At 59.7% G+C, this 14,726-nt stretch overlaps 6 protein-coding genes across 6 annotated transcripts; 4 read left to right on the forward strand and 2 right to left on the reverse strand.

Annotated features, from left to right (window-relative positions):
* Positions 1-2,199: 2,199 nt before the first annotated feature.
* Positions 2,200-5,408, reverse strand: LY79DRAFT_558738 (uncharacterized protein). Its single transcript, XM_060558204.1, has 2 exons — positions 2,341-5,408; positions 2,200-2,286 (listed from the first exon to the last, which is right to left on the reverse strand). The coding sequence occupies exons 1-2, from the start codon at positions 5,215-5,217 to the stop codon at positions 2,251-2,253; spliced, it is 2,913 nt and encodes a 970-aa protein (XP_060412331.1). The 5' UTR covers positions 5,218-5,408; the 3' UTR covers positions 2,200-2,250.
* LY79DRAFT_558740 (Isy1-like splicing family protein) lies at positions 5,291-6,820 on the forward strand. The gene is made up of 2 exons (XM_060558205.1): positions 5,291-5,611; positions 5,665-6,820. Exons 1-2 carry the CDS (start codon positions 5,432-5,434, stop codon positions 6,394-6,396), a joined length of 912 nt encoding a protein of 303 aa, XP_060412332.1. The 5' UTR covers positions 5,291-5,431; the 3' UTR covers positions 6,397-6,820.
* A 40-nt stretch (positions 6,821-6,860) lies between these two features.
* Positions 6,861-7,348, forward strand: LY79DRAFT_518971 (ribosomal protein S14p/S29e; the record flags this gene model as incomplete). Its single annotated transcript, XM_060555084.1, has 3 exons — positions 6,861-6,967; positions 7,053-7,224; positions 7,286-7,348. The coding sequence occupies 3 exons, from the start codon at positions 6,861-6,863 to the stop codon at positions 7,346-7,348; spliced, it is 342 nt and encodes a 113-aa protein (XP_060412333.1).
* Positions 7,349-7,827: 479 nt separating this feature from the next.
* LY79DRAFT_671092 (Arb2 domain-containing protein) lies at positions 7,828-9,224 on the forward strand (the record flags this gene model as incomplete). Its single annotated transcript, XM_060563869.1, has 2 exons — positions 7,828-8,062; positions 8,119-9,224. The coding sequence occupies 2 exons, from the start codon at positions 7,828-7,830 to the stop codon at positions 9,222-9,224; spliced, it is 1,341 nt and encodes a 446-aa protein (XP_060412334.1).
* Positions 9,225-9,966: 742 nt separating this feature from the next.
* On the reverse strand, positions 9,967-11,703 carry LY79DRAFT_581109 (uncharacterized protein; the record flags this gene model as incomplete). Its single annotated transcript, XM_060560173.1, has 1 exon — positions 9,967-11,703. The coding sequence occupies one exon, from the start codon at positions 11,701-11,703 to the stop codon at positions 9,967-9,969; it is 1,737 nt and encodes a 578-aa protein (XP_060412335.1).
* Positions 11,704-12,302: 599 nt separating this feature from the next.
* LY79DRAFT_591536 (ThiF family protein) lies at positions 12,303-13,999 on the forward strand (the record flags this gene model as incomplete). Its single annotated transcript, XM_060561288.1, has 3 exons — positions 12,303-12,479; positions 12,550-13,426; positions 13,530-13,999. 3 exons carry the CDS (start codon positions 12,303-12,305, stop codon positions 13,997-13,999), a joined length of 1,524 nt encoding a protein of 507 aa, XP_060412336.1.
* Positions 14,000-14,726: the final 727 nt, after the last annotated feature.

Below are 14,726 nucleotides of genomic sequence, written 5' to 3' on the forward strand. Positions count from 1 at the left end.
TGGGAAAGCCCATGCGTCCGCGGCACCGACATCACAGAATGCATGCCAGACAATGCAAGCCCCCCCCCACCGTCCGCCCTTTTCGGCTCAAAACAATGAGATAAAGCGGCTTGTCACCGCCGGTTTTCGGCCTGATGCTCCCGCCCCGCCCACGTGTAGGTATATGCTTTGCCCGGCCGTGGAGGACAGGGCTGGCCATAGTACGCGTGACAGCGGTACACACAAGGACCGTACAGTTGGTCCTGGTCTAGTGGATAGCCGCAGTAAGGCATCCGCTGAGCTGCAGTATTAAAGACATTGTCGATGGAGAAGGGGGGGGGGGGGGGGGTGCTCTACGGGTCACAAGAGTGGGAATCAGAGAAAAGTGCATCCAGGCGCCTGCTTTCCGCCTCGACTAGGTCCCAAAGAAGGCCGTCCAGCCGCGGAAGCTCGCAGTCAGCAGGGCGTTTTCGTTTTTACCGATTTCCAAACGAGGCCTTTGCCCGGGCAGAGTTTTTCTACAACGTTTGTTTGTTTGTGGGAAACCTTGACATCGGCCAGGGCCTCGTTGTTGAACGAGGGGAGGGGGGGGGGGGGGGGGGGGGGGTTGCCTTGCCACGAAAAGGCTACACCGCAAAGCCTTGCCTTTCGCTCGATATGTTGTCATCAGTTGCATCACTACGGGTACTGACAACGACAACAACAACAAAAACAGCAACAAGACCCCGAAAGTGTAGGGGGGCCGGGATGTGGAGTGTAGGACGCCTTCTTCGGCGGCCGGACACCACATCGTTAAGGCTACTGACACATGTGACATCCCTGCTGCTCGACGTGGCTGCACCAACCGTCTGATGTGGGTTACCGCCCTACGTAGTGCCGGGGTCGTCGTGGCGTGTTGGTCTGATGTCTTGTGGTGTGAAAGGGTTAACCGGATGGCAACAGAGTTCGGCCGGGCGACGGCCCGGTGTTTGGCAGTTCAGGAGGGGGATCTAATCTGATCGCGGCTCTTCTCCGTCTCCGCTGTGAACGAGTCCATTATCTGTCCCAAGAAGGCAATCGTCATCATGTAAACACGTCTGAATACCGCTATCTCTCTCTCTCTCTCTCTCTCTCTCTCTCTCTCTCTCTCCGCATGAAGGGCTGTGACGATGGGAACTTTCTCGGTGAGAGGCCTCGAGTCAACGACATATCTGTCAGGCCTGGAACTCAGACACCGGCAGCATGTTTACAGGAACGGTTGGGTCGTGGTTTGGAACAACCGCTAGTCACTTGCAAATTGCTGGGTGGTCCGTCCAGCCATGAAGACGTAAAGAGACTAGGCGTTCATTGTGCTCCTACATTCTTCAGACTTGGGACCGGAAAGCTGGGGTGTCACTCGAAAGCCTCTCAATTGTGTGCCGTTGTGGTTGAAGATAATATCAACAGAGCCCATTCGGTTAAATCGGCTCGCCATGAAGACCGACGCTCCCTCTCTTTACCCTCGTGTAGTTCCACTCCACTCGCCCTCCGTCATCCTCCTCCCAACCCGTCGCGACCGAGTCTACACGCCGCTGTCGATCCTTGGCAGCACGAATTCAAAGCTTCACCAAGTTGCTGAATCGAAGGAAAATCCGGCCACCCGTCTTAACCGTACTCCTCCTCACAACCCACATGACCCATCCCCGAATCCTGGCCTCTCGGCCCGTTTCTCCAATGTGACCACTAGAATCCTCACCGTCGCTGATGCCCAGGCCACGCGCAGGTCTCGGTATAGGTGGTCTCTCGAACGTCCGGGTCGCCATAGCGGGCAAACACCGCACTCCTGCAAACATTAGTAGCCCCCCTCCCCCGCTCCACTCGCGTGAGATGTCTGTAACTACCCCAAAGGCATTGGTCTTCGAGACCGTGGCAAAGTTAAGCTCCTTGAACTGTATCGTCAAGTTCGAACTCGACAGGACGAAAGACACTCCTCCTTATTGGCGGTGCCACGACGAGGGCGGTGCGGTGTTTGATGTGTCGAGGAACGCGGCCCTGGTCGCCAGTCCACATGATTCTACGATCAATGCCAACCTGGCGGACAAGATCAAGCTAGAGACAGTGCAGGGTCGATATCGACCATGTCACAACGCACGCAGAGGGACAGTAACGTCCCGTTCGGTGGCAGCAGCCACGGGCCTGTCTCGTCCATTATTGTCCAAAACACCAACACGAGGCGCGGAACAAGGTTCCCCGTCAGAGACGTTGCATGAACTCGAATTCAATTACTTCATTTCTATCATATGCTCTGCTTTTCTACGCCCAACGCATGTTTGTCTGCTTCTTGCGCACCTGCAGTCGTCGTTAGTAGGAGGTCGGCCCTCTTCAGGCGGAAGAGGTACTTACAATGGGACCCAGCACCGCAACACCGGCGGTGAGTGCGAGGACGGTCGAGATGAGGCTGATCTTGTTGAAGCCTTTGCCGAGGATGTCGAAGGTGAAGCTGGGGGCGACGCGGCTGCCAAACACATCGACACCGTACGCCAAGACCAAACTGGTGCTCTCCACGACGGTGGGCGAGGTGATGATCTTCTTGACACCGATGACGTCGCGCTGGTGGGTGATGACCTGTCTAGGGTCGATCTCCAGGACCGGGTGGTACCTGACCAGGCCCTCGGCTTCCATCTCGGCGGGTGTCGGGTCACGCCCCACGGGCCGGCGCGGCTCGAGCAGCTGGCGCGGAAGCCCGGCAATGGCGTGGGACTGGGGCAGATAGCCGAGGACGTGACGGCTGGTGATGCCCTGGCGCGTCTGGGTGACGGCCAGGGCAGCAATGGGAGCAGAGAGGATCCAAGCTTGGCTGATCACCGACGGGAGTGGGGGGCCGGTCGGAGTATCAACGGGCTCGGTTGACGAGAAGTTTGCAGCATCCCCCAGCGGGCCTCGGTCGTCGGGGTATTCGCTCTCGTACAGGTCGGAAACGACGATTTGGTAACCCTTGAGGGTTTGGCCGGAAAGAGGCTGACCCGCATCGTCCTTGAGGGCGTACTCGCCAAAGAATGTGCACGCGAACCAGTTCTCAGCCAGTGTGCACTCAACGTCCTTGGTGCCATCAACCCCCTCGTGAGTGGCGGTGTGAAGAAGCAGACCCGAGACCGAGTCAACGAGGTAGACGTTGAGGGTCGTCTTGGCGGCATTGTACGCAGAGACGACGATGGTGTTGGGGTTCAGGTACTTGTACTTGACCCTCCTGTCACCGAGAACGCGGCCGATGGACGCAATCGGGTCGTGGGCGGGCCGTGTTGCGACGTTGACGATTTCGTATCCAGTAGGGGGAGAAAACTCCCAAGCGACCTGTTCCTTCCCGGTGCCATCCTCGATGATGTAGGTCAGGCCCTTGAGTTCGCCCTTCAGGCCGCGAACGACAACGGTCTGCGTCGGCGCCCATTCAGCAGGAACATCGCCGATGGCGCCGCCGTACCCGACAGGGGCAAGCCACTGGCCGGATGCGCTGTCGACGACGACGGCAGATTGTGTTTGGACCCAGGAGCCTTGGGGCATGGAATCGACCAGCTTTCCGGTGTCGGTTTTGGCAACGACATACTCTCCGAAGTAGCCTCGCACTGTGACTTGGGTCTTTGCATCCTCGACAAAGATGCCCTGAACATCCCATGCATCCCATGAGGGGATCTGAGCGGCGTGAAGCTTCCAGATGACCTTTCCATGCTTGCCAATGTCAAGGCCAAAGAGCTTGCCACGCCGGGTGACCAGAACGGCAATCTTGTTGAAGCCAAAGGCATCGCGGGCGAGACCTTCCGTCTTGGAAGAGAGTTCGGCTCCCGTGATGCTGCTGACCAGACGTTGGGGGATCGAGGCGAGGTAGTCGGGCAGGTAAGCGAGGTCGTCAAAGTGACGCTTGAGACGGTGAATGTAGGCGGACACGACGTTGTCGTGGGCCTCGGCCTCGAGGGTCTTGGCCAGATCCTCGCTCTCGGGGATCTCGGCGAAGGCAGCGGCAACACCGCCGGTGAGGCCCTCGGGACGGATCCAGGCCTGCTCTCCGTTGCGGACAAGGACCCAGTCGTCCAAGGTGGTGACTGCGGCACAGCGAACGGCGAAATTGTCGGCGGCCTTCTTGATGACCTCGGAAACGGCGTGGATGGCGGTGACGCTCTCTGAGCCTTCCTTGAAGGCCCACTTTCCGAGGACAGCGTGGGAGCTCGAAGCTGTCAGAACGACTTCCTCCTGGGTGATGCGAGTGAACCAAACGTTGGCGCCATCCGAGCTAGTCGAGAACGCGCCCGGACCCGGAAGCACGGGCAGCTCATGGTGCTTGGTGACTGCGTTGTTCTTGATGTTGACGTGGTACACTTCGCCCTTGTGGCTGTCGGCGGATCTGCTATGGACAAGAAAGTGCGGCTCGGCGTTGAGGTGGTGCGGGGCATGGATGGCGACGTCCAGCGTCTGGGGAAACGGCAGAGCGAATTCCTGCTTCGACTTTGTGCCCAAAACGTTGACCTTGAGCTTCGTGTGGTCGCTGTCGAGCCAGGCGACAATGGGGGATGCTGAGTTGGCGCCCACAAACATGACGTCCTTCTTGTCTGCTACGTCGCCCTTGCTGCCGAGGTTGATGTCGTCGACACGCTTGCCAGTGAGAGTGTCGTGGACAGACACGCGCACACCCCACATGCCTTGGGCACCGTAGAGGCTGACCACGAAGATCTTCTCGATGTTGTTCGAAACCTGGAGCGGGGTGGTGTTGCTCGGGTCCTTGAACTCCCAAACCACGCTGCCGTCGCCCCCGTTAATCCTTCTCAGGACAGTAGTGCCGTCGGCGTCCTCAAAGAGCGCCAGGACATCCTTGCGTCCGTTCTCCGTCAGCTCCATCACCTCGAGATCCCGGATCTCACCCTCAAAGTCTATCCACCAAGCGTTCCTTCCCGACAAGGCGTTCCAGGCATGCACCGAGTTGCCGTACGCTGATACAACCCAGTCCTCGCCCTCGGCCGCCCGCAAGTGTCCGCCGCCATACGTGATATCTCCCGTCAGGAATTGGCGCCAAACGACAGCGCCATTGCTAGGGTTGACAGCACCGAGCACGCCGACATCGCTGAGGGTATAGAGCAGAGAGGCCTTGTCGTCGCGCCGGGGCTTGTGGAACAGAGTGGTTTCGACCTGGGGGACGCCGAGGAGTTCGTGGTGGTAATCGATATCGCCAACCTCATCGACGAAGACGGCGCCGACGAGCGATGAAGCTGCAATGAGCAGCGTCGTAAGGCGCATTGTGACTTGGGGGGTTGGGGTTCTGAGCTTGTCGTGGAGATGGACAGCTCCGAAAGTGTGTGAAGGAAGCTCGCACGTCACTCTGAAGGTGGCAGCGCAAAGGGTGCGTTGCGTTGCGTTGCGTTGCGTTGTGTTAGCTGTACAGAGCAGACAGAGCACGCAGGGTACGTACCTCGGTGGGTAGGTTCCCCGTTGGAGGCGTGTGGCTGATTGGATGTGTGGGGGGGAAAGGGAAAGGGAGGTCTGTGCCGGCGCGCGCGCGACATTAACAGCCGAAAGCTTTCTGAAGATTGCAAAGGCCCTCCCGCCGTGCGACTTTCCACCTCCGCGGCCGACGTCGACTCTACTCCCTGGAAGCCCGACCGCCCTCTCGGTCTCTAGAGCTCTCAAAATGGTAAGTACATGGTGGACTCGTTTCCAGGGTGCCAAATCAGCTAACATGTGCAGGCGCGAAATTCGGAAAAGGCGCAGAGCATGCTCTTTCGCTTCCGCGAAGCACAAGCAGCAGACCTGGGCATCATCGACATCGGCCGGACAAGGCGACCGAGAGTCATCACCGAAGTCGACTCGATACCCTCTTGCGAAAAATGGCGTGGCCAGGTGCTGAAGGAGATCTCGCGCAAGGTCTCCAAAATCCAAGACACGGCACTGAGCGACTATCAGATCCGCGACCTCAACGACGAGATCAACAAGCTCATGCGGGAGAAGTACATGTGGGAGGTGCAAATACGAAACCTCGGCGGTCCGAACTACATGCGCGGGGGCGGCAAGATTTACGACGAGCAAGGCCGAGAGATACCGGGAGGCGGCAAGGGGTACCGCTACTTTGGACGAGCGAGAGACCTCCCCGGCGTCAAAGAGCTATTCGAAGCGGCCAAGGCCAAGGCGACGGACGAGAAGCCCCTGGAAACGAGAGACGACTTGCGGAAACAGGTCGACGCCGCCTACTACGGCTACGCACCAGACGAGGAGGATCAGGAACTGCTCGCGTACGAGCTAGCCAAGGAAGAGGAAGCGTTCGAGCACATGGCCAAGACAGGCAAGCAGCAGCCGCCGCCCGACTGGGAGCCATTGCCGGGCGACACGGGGGATGGAAAGGGCTGGGAGTTGCCGACGCTGGAAGAGGTGCAGGAGGAGCTGATCAACAGGCGGCGGCAGAAGCTGCTGGACCAATTATAGCAGCCAAGTCGTACGCTGGCTTTCCGCGTACGATAATCACTGCCTCAATATTTTCCGGAGGGAAAATGCTCGCTTTTGGAACGCTGCACGGCTGCTGTATCATATTTCAACGTTGGGAGTTCAGTCATGGCCCTGTGATGACGGCCGGCGTTCTAGGATGGCTTACGGTTAATCGAATACCAAAAATGATATTTGTCGCCAACTTGGAGCGGAATCATACCATACGCATCAAATTGGTCTAATTACTGCTTGTCCCGAACATGGACGGTAGCGGAGCTGCTTCACACTGTTTGATGATATTCGGGCCTCAGATGGATGAGTTGGGCCTGGTGGGCTCGGTGAGCGGGCCGATAAGATAAGGCGCCACGTGACCGTCGCGAACTTGAATTCGAGCTTCGAAGCTCGACTTTTTGATGACACGACCAGTGACATCCCAGCCCAATTCCGCCACCACCACCGCCAAAATGTCAATGTTCCGCGCCAAGAAGCTCGATCTGGGCTGTTTCATCAACATCCGGACGATTCGTGACCACACGAAGCGTCAGGTCTTCATGGAGCACGAACCCGAAAGGTGAGCCAGCGCAGACAGAAACCACCCACGCCGTGAGACGCTGCGCAGACCAAAAGACTGACAAAGGCAACCCACCCCACGACAGACAGGCTCTCCGCTACATCATTCGGAACACGACGCTCCCTCCGCGTGTGCGCGCCGAGGCGCAGCTCCAGCTGGGCCAGATGCACTGCTACACCCGGCCGACGCAGATCCGCAACCGCTGCATCTTGGGCGGCAAGTCCAGGGGTGTTCTCCGCGAATTCAAGATGTCGAGGGTATGTCAACGAGGCATTCCCGTCGGGGGCTCCAATTCCGTGTTCTAACATTCGGTCCTAGTTCAACTTCCGTATGCAAGCGTACGAGGGCAACCTGCCCGGTGTCAAGAAGGCCAGTTGGTAAAGAGGTGCGTGGGAGGGAGGACGATACAGAGCAGTACGGCGTGGGAGTGTCACTGTACAATACAAAGTGTTTGGCACGCTCTTCCGGAGGGCGGGAGACGTCTGCGTGCTCAGGCGCTCATAGACGGATTGGGTTTAGGAGTTTGGTCGCATGCGAGCCACCATCAAGATTTGTACAAATATATAACACCAAGAAGAGAATGTACAACATCTCCAATCAGCTGTAAGTTGGGTTGGAAGAGGCCCCAGTGTTCGATACAAGGCAGAAAGAGACGGGACGACCATGCGTTCTTGCCCTCTTTGTCTTGTGATTCATATCATGTCTTCTTCCGTCTCGTTGTGCGCCTCACTTTCATTCGCTCATACCCGTTTGCCTATGCCTTGATCGAGTTCTTTCTGAAGAAAGCAGGGGCACATTTCTTCTCATCTACCTTCAACCTCCTACCTCCGTCAACACCACCATCTCATTCGCAAGCCACTATGTTCCGCCGTCGCTGGTCTGGTCTCCCCGAGGACCCTATGTTCCCATCCAACCTCAAGGACCTCGGGCAAGTCTTCCCTCTCGTCTCGTCCAGAGTTGGGAAAACTAACACTCGCAGCTACTTCGTCAACGACCAAGACGAGATTCGCAACATCGAGAACCCCAATTACTACTTCAAGTACTACCTCACCAAGAATGGCCGGGTCAACGATCGCCAGCGCTTCCACTTCAACGGTAGGAACCAATCAGTTGTCTCCGTTTGTTCGTCCTTGGTCGCTGACTCCCAATAGAAGCTATTCGCGATATCGTCCACGACCGACTCGAAAAGGAAGGCATGAAAAAGGTTCTTCTTCCCATTGGCGCCCAGCCGACATCGCCCCATGTGCCAATTTTCACCAGTGCGGACTTGTCCACGGCGTCGCGGGTCATCATCGTCTTCGGCGAGCCTAGCCAAGACCTCGGTATCTTGGCCCTCCGGGTCGCCAACGGCCCTGGCGGCATCAACAAGGGCTCCATGGTCTCGGTCGTCCAGGAGATCGCCCGCCAGACGTCGTCCGCCTCTGCTCCGTCCCCGCCCGGCATCATTCTAGCCAACACGGGCGAGCTCTGGTGGTGGCCGGAGGGAAAGAAGGCCCTGAGCCCTACTTCCGCCCATGCCGTGCCGCAAAAGAGCATGGTTCATCACGGCCGCGCGTTCAACCCGAAGCTTCACTCGATCAGCAAGAACGAGACCCCCGAGGCGCATGTTCGATACGTCCTTGACGAGGCTCTCCCCGCGCTCGTTCCCTCGAGCGCCCGCCTCGACATCGTCGGTATCGGCCTGGGCGCCGACCACGTAACCAGGGCCCTCGACAGCCCGGACACTTGGTCCGTTCTCGGACACCGGATCAACACGTTATCGCTCCTCGGCAGCACGACCGCCATCGACGAGCTCTCCCACGAGCCGCTCAAGGAGTTCCTTCCCCGCCGCGCCCGGGCGTACATCACGGACGAGACACCCGCCCTCACGCCCCTCGCCCAGCCCGGCGGCAACCCCAACACTGCCTCCTTCACCCAGCACGGCTGCACCGTCTTCAGCTCCGGCGAGGAGCACTACGTCGAGCGCATGTTTATCACCAGCCGAGCCCCGATCCTCGACTGGATTCAGGAAGTTGCCCTCGCGGGTCAGGGTTACCGACACCCGGCGGTTGTGGCCGTCGATCCGCGCGTGCCGACCGAGGAGGAGTGGGCCGCCGGTGGCTTCGACGAGACCTGGGAGAGATTGCCCGAGTTCGCGAGGCCGAGCCTCGGATATGCCACGACATACGAGGACCATGAACATTGCACCGTTTTGGAGGGTATTCGGGAGATTGCGAAGAGTCGGGCTACGGATCACAGCGAAGGGGATAACGAGTAGACCCTGGGAAGAGTCGGACACGGGATATTCGCGTGAGTAGCCATCTCGTACGTAGGGGAATGGTCCTGACTGGACATGGTCCGGACAGCCTGGAGAGGGATGCGAGTGTAGTGGCCATTCAAAGAAAGCATTCTCTTCGCCATCGTCCATGTTGTATCTCCGTGCAAGTGGGGAAATTGGCCTCGGGGGTCTGACGAGAGAGTCGGATGCCTCTGTACGACCTTGGCCATACCACGAGTTTGGGCTTCCATATACAAGAACTCGTTGGAACCAGAATACACGCTGACAAACGCATTCGTCTATCCGATGCCATGTCCATAATCAGCAATGCGCAGGGGGTTGGCGGTAGCAACAAAAACAAAATAAACACACACACACACACACACACACACACACACACACAAAAACAGAGAAAGAAAGAAAGAAAGAAAGAAAGTAAAAAAATCCGTACTAGTCGCTGCTTCCTGTCGTCCCCCTGCTGTCTTCAGAACGCCTAGTATCCAAGTCGCCGGGGAATACGGCGTTCCCCTTTTTGCACATGATGCAGGCAGACACTCTTCAATCCGCAGTACTGAGTGGGCTTGTCGCATGTGGACGTGAAGGTATTCATCTGGTATCATTACCCCCACCCCCTGAAATATGAACAGTATTATACAAGTCTTGCCGCTCCTACCGCAACATTGACGCCCGGGAGATACAGCAACTCCATACACATTTTCCCTCTTTTCTTTTCTTTTCCTTTTTACACCTTGAGCAGAGAGGCCAGTCCAGCGGCGGGCGGCTCGACCTGCACCAATAGCTCCCTCGTCCGCCGCACCCTCTCGTTGACGACCTTCTCCTCCGCCGCCCACCTGCCCTCGTCGCCGTCGTCGTCGTCGTCGGCGGCGGCGGTGGTCTTGGCCTCGCTCCAGAAGCCAAAGGCGGATCTGACGGGACCCGCCTTTGCCTTGGCCTTCTTCGCCTCCTTCTCCGCCTCCTCCTCCCGGGCCAGCCTCGCGACCATGGTCGACCAGTTCTGAAGCCCCGTGCTGAGGCACTCGCGGCACGTGCGCCGGGCCTCGCCGTCGCCGCCCGACGGGCCGATGGCGCGGAGCTGCTCCTCGGCGAGGTCGACGGCGTCGCGCGTCCACACGAGGCCCTCCTCGCGGTTCGGCCTGCGTCCGCCGTCATCGGCGGCGTAGAGGATCTCGCCGATGTACAGGTTGAGCCCGGCTTCCTCGCAGAGCTCGCGGGGGTGCCGCCAGGGGGGGCGGGAGCCGTCGTCGGGCGGCGGCGGGTACGTGGGCGGGCGGGCGAGGTCCCAGACGCGCTGCCAGAGGGTGGCGGGGCGGGCGTCGGAGGGGCGCTCCTGGCCGGCGGCGGGCGTCTGCGGGAGGGCGCGGCGGGCGCGGAGGACGGAGACGAAGATGGGCAGGGCGGCGCCGACGTCTCCGGCGCGGGCCTTGTGCAGGGCGATGGAGGTGAGGACGGTCAGCAGGTTCTCGGACGGCGGCGGCGACGACAGCTTGTCGTTGACGAGGGTGTAGGTGCGGGGGTCGACCCGGGGCGGCGGGCCGGACGGCGCCGTGCCCTCCTCGGTCGCCAGGGACAGCGCCCACTGGTACATCTTCTCGGCGGCGTCGGGCAGGTTCTTGTAGTCGAGGAAGGAGGCGTAGCGCAGGGCGGCGTCCATCTTCTGGCGGTTCGTGAAGCCCCTGGTGGTGAGGATGCGCAGGTAGTGGTTGTCGGCGGGCTCGCAGGCGGGCTCGCAGTCCTCCTCCTTGGGGGCGCTCTGGGCGCCGGCCGGGATGGGTTTCGGGCGCGGGTTCGAAGGGCCGATGACGACCTCGGCCGGGAAGACGAACTTGCTCTTCCTGTCCCTGACCCAGCCGTCGAGCTGCTCCGAGGCCTGGGCCAGGAGCATCAGCACCTCGTAGTAGCCCCGCCTCCAGTTCTCGCTCTTGGCGGACAGGTCCTTGCCGGCGGCGCCGACGCCTTCGATGGACAGCGGCTCGTCCAGGAGCTCGCGGATGCCGGCGCCGTCGCCGGCGGGGTCCTCGAGCCTCTTGAGCATCTCCCGGCACGACACGAGGACCTCGACCCAGTCCACGTCGCGGCTCTGGCTGCCCTTTGCGGCGTGCTTGGCGCCGCGCACGCCGATGCGCGTCAGGAGGGACCACTCGTGGGGCGTCGGGTGCTCCTTCTCCAGGGCCTCCTGGTTCAGCAGGAAGACGATGCCGAGGACGCACAGGGCGCCGCCCCAGATGGAGACGTTGTAGCGGAGGAACAGGCGGCCCTCGTAGCGGAGCCAGCGCTTCTTCTCGGTCGTGAAGTAGCGGACGCGGGGGTGCCGCGGGGAGGCGACGGGGATCGACAGGAAGGGGAGCTGCGGCCGGCCGCGCGAGGCGAGGGGTGTGGTGTTGCTCGTGAAGGGCCGTGTGGTCTGGAGCCGGAAGAGCCTCTGGAGGAGGATCCGGCGGAGGGCTAGGCGCTGGCGCATCGTGGCTGCGAGGGGCGGCCCGGGTGGGGGGGGATTCTCGATTACGTGTTTGGTGTATTCATGTATCTGCGCGGTTTTTTCTCGTAGTTTGTGCACCTTTGGATCTCGAGGTCGCGGGACGCCTTTTGTTGTGCGGATGATGATGCAGTTTGGGTGTGTTCGGTGAGCTCGAAGCTTGAGGACCGGGGGGGTTGGGGGGTGGGAGCTGCTAATTGGGCCACCAAAAGATTTCGGTGCCGCTGTGGGGGGACAGAATTGGCGGCGGTCGGAGCAGTCGGTGGGTGGTTGTTCCGCTTCAAGTCGGGTTCACGGCTGCTGATTGGCCACTCACCTTGTCAACCTTTTATTTTTATTTTATTTTAACTATCTTTTTCTTCTTTACCTTTCCCCCGTTGACCTTTGACCGCCGGCGATGGCGCAACCCCGATTTTGCGACTGAGGCCCGTTTTTTTTATATTGTTTGTGAGAGAGAGTCCCGTGAGTGTTGTATGTATGTGTAAGACTGGCCAAGTTGACGGTTACTCACCATATATATCTCCTGCTCTGATTTGTAGCCTCTTGATTTATCCCCTCTCCACGATGAACAGGCGAGGTTGAATATGTCTTCGTTCTTCTCCAAAGCGGCATCGAGTCCGCATGCACAACTAGCTGCCACGGCGGTATTGTCAGGCGCGACGGTGGCATGTCTCATTTTCGGATACCAAGCATTCGAAAGAAAGGAACGCATCGAGCACTTGAAAAGGTCCATCCCGTCGTCTTCTGTGGAAGCTGCAAATGTGCGTCAAGTCCCCCCCTCCCCCCCTTCGTCCGCGCGCCCAATTCCGACCATGGACTAAACTATTGCAGCTCACCCACTTCGGCGCTGCGTCGCCCCCTATCGACAAGGAGGATGCTCGCAACCAGGCTCTCGCGAGGAGGGCGCAGGCCGGCGACTTTGACGAGGAGCTCATCCTGGAGCAGCTGGCCCGCAACAGGGTGTTCCTGAAGGACGAGGGTCTGCAAAAGCTGCGCAACTCGTTCGTCATCGTCGTCGGCTGCGGCGGCGTCGGCTCACACTGTACCGCCGCTCTTGCCCGCTCCGGCGTCTCCAAGCTGCGCCTCATCGATTTTGACCAGGTCACCCTCAGCTCGCTCAACCGGCACGCCGTGGCCACGCTCGCCGACGTCGGCATCGCCAAGGTCCAGTGTCTCTACCGCCGCCTCATCGCCATCGCCCCCTGGGTCAAGTACGAGCTCAAGAACCAAAAGTTCGAAGGCGCCGTCGCCGAGCAGCTCCTCGCCCCCTGGGGCGGGGACGGGCAGAAGCCCGACTACGTCGTCGATGCCATCGACAACATTGACACCAAGGTTGCCCTGCTCAAGTACTGCCACGACCATAACATGCCCGTCATTTCCAGCATGGGTGCCGGCGCCAAGGGCGACCCGACCCGTGTGAACGTGGGTGATATCGGGGCCAGCACAGACGACGGGCTATCGAGAGCCACCCGCAGGAAGCTGAAGCTGCAGGGCGTCACTGGCGGAATCCCCGTCGTCTACTCTACCGAGGTGGCCGGCGAGGGCAAGGCCGCCCTGCTGCCGCTGTCCGAGGAGGAGTTCAAGAAGGGCACCGTCGGCGATCTCAGCGTCCTGCCCACGTTCCGAGTGCGAATCCTTCCCGTCCTGGGCACCATGCCCGCCGTCTTTGGCTACGTCGCCGCGAACCACGTCATTCTCAGCATCTCCGGTAAGAAAAAAAAGAAAAAACCCCGTAATGGGCGTTGTGACTTTTTTTTCCTTTTCTTTTCACTCTTTTTTCCTGATCAGACTGACCAACAACGCGCCCCCAGGTTACCCCCTCGACTACGTCCCGGCGAAGAACCGCGACAAGCTGTACACGGACATCGTGGCGTTTGTGCAGGGCTCCGAGACGAGGATCGTCCACCACCGGTACGGCATCGAGGAGTCCAAGGGCCTCCGCATCCCCGTCTCGCTCGGCGACGCGGCGTTCCTGACGGAGGAGCTGTGGAAGGGGCGCAGCGCCGTGACGGGCCTCATCAACAGGCTCGTGCTCGTGCGGTGGAGGCGGCCCGAGGGCCCGACGAAGCTGCGGATCGGCGAGGGCGCCGAGGAGCAGAAGTGGTCCAACGTCCGGTTTCGCGACCTGGTCTGCATGACGCGCGACGAGGCCCTCCGCCACGAGAAGGAGTACCTCAAGAAGGACGATGCCAAGCTGGAGGACCTGTACGATGCCGAGGTGATTGCGCGGATCGAGGAGAGGCTGAAGGAGGCGGTCGAGGTGGAGAAGTATAGACTATAGACGATTGCAGATGAGTACATGGAAACAAAAGCTATCCGAGCTGATGGTTATCGTCCATTTGGACATACAAGACGGTCTTTGCAGGGAGTGTGGCTGGTGTGGCGGATGGTGGATGGTGGGTGTGGCGGTGCAGGTCGCTCGCTCGCTCTTCAGAGTGGGGAATGAATGGTACCTGAGTACCTGCTTTACCTACTACGTAGTAGGTACCTAGGTAGCTAGCGACCGTGGGTGCCCAAAGCTCCAGCGTCTGTCTGCGTCGCGTCTGGTCGCGCTTTCTTCCTCCATCACCTCACTGGGATTTTCTGCCAACCGACAAACGTCGAGTTTCCGCGACAACAAAGGTCGTTTCTGATCTGGCAATGTCCGCCTCGTCTGGTTCAGCTCACGGCATCCATGCGGAAGGGAGACTGTGGCTTTGTATTCCCAAACGCACTACCACGAGTCGTGGCTAGAGGTGAGCCGGCCGGAGTCGCTGGATGAGGACCATATTGCTGACGATATTGCAAGGCATATTGACAGGAATAGTCTTCGTACTCGGTCCTTTTATTCAGGGATCGTGCCGAGGGTGCCGAAGGTGCCAGCAATGCGCTATCCAGGAGTTTGCCATGCAGCAGCAATCCAACGCACCAGCTCCGCGGCCCTGTATCTCAAGTGAGATATATAGCGAAGGCATGGAAGGTCGTTTCGGATATCAAAGTCCCTCATCCCCCCCCGACCTCTGGAGACG

The sequence above is a fragment of the Colletotrichum navitas genome, assembly GCF_030913465.1.
Source record: "Colletotrichum navitas strain CBS 125086 chromosome Unknown LY79scaffold_45, whole genome shotgun sequence".
Taxonomy (NCBI): Eukaryota; Fungi; Ascomycota; class Sordariomycetes; order Glomerellales; family Glomerellaceae; genus Colletotrichum; species Colletotrichum navitas.

Coding starts and splice junctions, on each gene's coding strand:
- LY79DRAFT_558738 (XM_060558204.1), bottom strand. CDS start 5,217: ATGCGCCTTACGACGCTGCTCATTGCAGCTTCATCGCTCGTCGGCGCC. Junction 2,287..2,340: donor TTGCGGTGCTGGGTCCCATT/GTAAGTACCTCT, acceptor CGACGACTGCAG/GTGCGCAAGAAGCAGACAAA.
- LY79DRAFT_558740 (XM_060558205.1), top strand. CDS start 5,432: ATGTGTGGGGGGGAAAGGGAAAGGGAGGTCTGTGCCGGCGCGCGCGCG. Junction 5,612..5,664: donor TCTCTAGAGCTCTCAAAATG/GTAAGTACATGG, acceptor TAACATGTGCAG/GCGCGAAATTCGGAAAAGGC.